The 4,244-nt window shown below is 24.5% G+C and overlaps 1 protein-coding gene across 1 annotated transcript in view; it reads left to right on the top strand.

Moving 5' to 3' along the window:
- Nucleotides 1–426: 426 nt before the first annotated feature.
- LOC107460146 (CO(2)-response secreted protease) overlaps nt 427–4,244 on the top strand; it is a 7,455-nt gene continuing 3,637 nt past the window's right edge. Inside the window, exons 1-3 of the mRNA XM_016078474.3 lie at nt 427–1,101; nt 1,296–1,546; nt 1,704–1,815. Coding sequence (XP_015933960.1) covers nt 899–1,101; nt 1,296–1,546; nt 1,704–1,815 — 566 coding nt within the window. The 5' untranslated portion in view covers nt 427–898. The remainder of the gene's footprint in view (nt 1,102–1,295; nt 1,547–1,703; nt 1,816–4,244) is intronic.

Raw genomic sequence — 4,244 nt, 5'->3', positions numbered from 1 at the left:
TTAATTTCCATGTTGATTATCCATTTGCCAAACCCACTAATACATTTATCCTGTATCTAATAGATTAAAGGACCCACCAGTTTAGCTTAATTAGGCCTAAAATAAAGGTAAAATGTCCTTTCATTACATATATATAATAATGACATTAAGTTTTTGCTTCTGGTAAGAGTATAATGGCTTCACTCAATAAAAATCTTTTTATTTTTTAGTTTTGATATAACATGTACAGTCAGCTAGAAACAATGAAGTATTAACAAATAACAACTAATTGAAAGTTCCATCGATTGCTGCCAAGGATAAGGAGAATCTTGCTCAGCTGAATCGCGTGAAGTTATTGTTACGTTGCTAGTTTAGTTTCTATTTTAAAAGGACTCTGTCATTATAAATTAGCTACCAAGCTACACATACGTACGGTAATGTTAATGTTAAGGCTTGCAGATGAAGCCAACAAAGTTTTATACTTGCCGCACCTAACAACTCAAGCTAATATACCATTTAACCCACACATTTTTATGATAAACTGCATGGCATCATTACATGTTAGTAGTTGCTACCTCCACTTTGGGTTAAAATATTAGTCATCACTAGTCAAAGCCAAGCAATACATATATACAAGTATATGGTTATGGCGCACTTTGCGTGGATTGAATGCTTGGACGCGTATATGCGAGGAGCATAAAGGGAATACGCATGCGCATCATCAACATGCAGTTACTCCACCCAGCCAGCATCACACATTGTACACTGTTATTTTTTAATAATATCGTTTTCAAATCAGATGATAATAGTAATTAATCAGGAACTAATAGTAGAATAGACGGATTGCTCCTATATATATCCGCATGATACCCATGCCTAATCTCAATAATATTAGTTCACATTAACAGCAAAAACATACATGAAAGAGAATAACAACTATCTAGCTTCCTTGCCGCTACTATTCTGCTGCTGTGTTCTCTTGTGCCTGGCAGAGTCATCAGCAGATAACGACAATAACAATAATAATAATGAAGTTTATATAGTATATATGGGAGCCGCGAATTCAACAAATGCATCCCTTCGTAATGATCATGCTCGTGTTCTCAACTTGGTCTTAAGAAGGTATTTATATTAACAGGAACAAAAATTGCAGGGAGCTAAGACTCTTGGTGCAAAATAAAAAATTGACTAAGTTGATTCAAATATAAAGAAAAGAAAAAATATGTTGGTCACTTAAGATTTTTTGTAATGTAATATGTCTATTTATTAATTAAATTGGGATGATTGTAATAATATAAAGTTGATGTATGTGAAAGGAATGAGAAGGCTCTAGTACAGAACTACAAGCATGGATTCTCGGGTTTTGCGGCTCATCTATCAAAGGAAGAAGCGGAGTCAATAGCTCAGAAACCAGGAGTGGTATCTGTGTTCCCTGATCCCATTCTGAAGCTTCACACAACACGTTCATGGGAGTTCCTCAAGTATCAAACTCAAGTCAAAATCGATTCTCTCCCAACCGCCGCAAATTCTCAGTCATCAGACACCATCATTGGCATCTTAGACACAGGTTATTAATTATATATCCTATACATAGTTCACGATAATCTACTATTTTATTTTATATGTATGCCTTTCATGAATTAATTGAATATCTGGACGCACCTAATATGTTTCAACATTAATTAATTAACAAATTAAATAACTCAATATTTGAAACTCATCAGGTATATGGCCAGAGGCGGAAAGTTTCGTGGACACGGGCATGGATCCTGTTCCATCCCGTTGGAAGGGTACCTGCATGAAATCGACAGATTTCAATTCATCCAACTGCAACAGGTATAGTTATAATAAAATTGATAATTGAGATCCCACCAAATTAAGAGAACAATGAAAAACTACGTACCACCACCGCTATGCGGCACCTTGCTAAGTTAATTAGTTGGCTTTCTGTTTCTGATCAGATTACATGAGGAATGATATAATTTATTATTTTTTACTAACAGTTAAATTTAATAATATTAAAAATATTAAAAATATAATACTGAACTTTTGAATTTAAATAAAAGAATTTTTTTTTTAGAGATGCTAAAATAATATTCTCTTCTCTTTTATTTATAAAATATACACTCTCTTCCTTTGTAACTTTTAAAAAATTTTATTTTTAATTCATTTTAATTTTTTGTGTTAATTAACATTAATTTACTCATTTTTCAAGAAAAATAAATTATTTTTACAAAAATACTCTTTAACAAAAATTTTATTGTTTGATTAAATTTTATTTATCAAAATGTCCTTTAACAAATTATTTTTTACTGATTAAATTATATTTTTTTAAATATTTTTTTAAATTTAATAATTAAATTATTTTTTCTAAGATACTTTTCATAATTTTTTTTATTAAAAAATTTATTTTGTAAATATGTAAAGGAATGAGATGTTAATTTTTAAATTTGGAATTTATCCATCTCGAATTATTTTTAAATCTTGATAAAGTTGTTAATAATTTTATGAAATAAATTATTTATTAATATCAATTGTTATACATATTAACATTGCTAAGAGTTTTTTAATTTAATGTTAAAATAATAAATATTGATATAAAAAAAAATTAATAGTAAAGTACAAAAATAATTGTTAATAAAAATTTTGGTAAAATCATAATTTAATAATTAAAAAATTATTGAAGGGTATCTTAAAAAAATAATTTAATCATTAAATTTTTTTAAAAAAATATTTTGGTAAAAATATAATTTAATCAGTAAAAAAATAATTTGTTAAAGGATATTTTGGTAAATAAAATTTAATCAAAAAAATAATTTTTGCTAAAACGTATTTTTATAAAAAAACAATTTATTTTTTTTAAAAATGAGTAAAACTAATGTTAGTTAACACAAAAATTTAAAATAAATTAAAGAGAAAATTTTTTAAAAGTTATAAAAAGAGGAATATATATTTTATAAATAAAAAAAAGAATATCATTTTAACATCTCAAAAAAAAGTGAATAGAATTTTCTCTAAATAAAAATATTAGATTAACTAAAAATATTGGTTAACATAAATTAAAATTATTAATATTTGAGGCTTTCTATTAATCGCATAATCATTACTTTTATTATGATATGCATGGAGGTGTCGAGTGGTCCCTTTTTATTAAGAGAATCATTTAGGTGTTATGTTTCGTTTTTGTTTCAAGCAATTAGAATTTTTATTCTATTCTTAATTTCTTAGCAAAGAGGAAGTTATTAGTTCAAAAAGTATGAATTTTTAAAATTTTGAAAATTTAATTTTAAACAATAAAAATGATCTAATATATCATAACATAAATGAAATATAATAAAAGTCCTCATTTGTTTTTGGAACACCTCAGTAATTATTCGAGATAAAAAAAAATAAAAAAGAAAATGTTATTTAATTTGTAAGGCCTCTTTCTATTTATCTCCTTTAAATATATAATGAGGTATTTATTAATATGAAAATATGAGCTAACACTACGTATCATATACTAGGGATATAATAATTTAAAGGTTAACTTATTATGTGAATTTTTATATTTTCATTAAATTTCCATAATTTAAAATAATATTTTAAATTTAATGTTTATAGAATTTAGCCCATAAATATTAGTATCTTCGATTTTAATAAAAAAAATATTCTATTAATTCTAAATTTTTTTGCACGACAATAACTTAATTTAATTAAAAAATTTTAAATTATAGTAATTTAATTATAAATTTAATAAAATTATAAACTAATACAATAATTTAGTCTATTTTAAAGTTATCTTATCTAATTTAATATTTATAATTATATTATATATCTATTATATATTATTAATTTTACAACTAAAATATCTTACATATCATTTTCTCATTGCAAATAAAATTAGATCGGTGTCTCCAAAATTAAAGAATTTTTTTCTCTATTTCTTTTTTTCTATCTCTTTCATTCCTTCACCACTTTATCTCTCCTATATATTATTATTAAAGACTAATTACAAATTTTATAATTAAATGTGCAACATGACATTCTCTAATTGCATTCAAATTAAATTAAAATTAAAATATTAAAATTAATATATATATATATTACTAACTAATATAATAACAAAAATGTGTCACATGACATTTTTTTATTAAAATTGAGAAAAAACATTTCTTTTCAAAATTAATAAATTTTTTTCTTGGATTCTCTTATCTACCAGTCTCGTTTTCTATTTTTGTCTATTCTTTTCATTTTATATATAATTTATAATTTATAATTTATAT

The sequence above is a fragment of the Arachis duranensis genome, chromosome 8 (assembly GCF_000817695.3).
Source record: "Arachis duranensis cultivar V14167 chromosome 8, aradu.V14167.gnm2.J7QH, whole genome shotgun sequence".
NCBI classification, from domain to species: domain Eukaryota; kingdom Viridiplantae; phylum Streptophyta; class Magnoliopsida; order Fabales; family Fabaceae; genus Arachis; species Arachis duranensis.
Note: the sequence above shows the minus strand (reverse complement) of the source record. Positions and strands in the feature narration are given on the sequence as shown.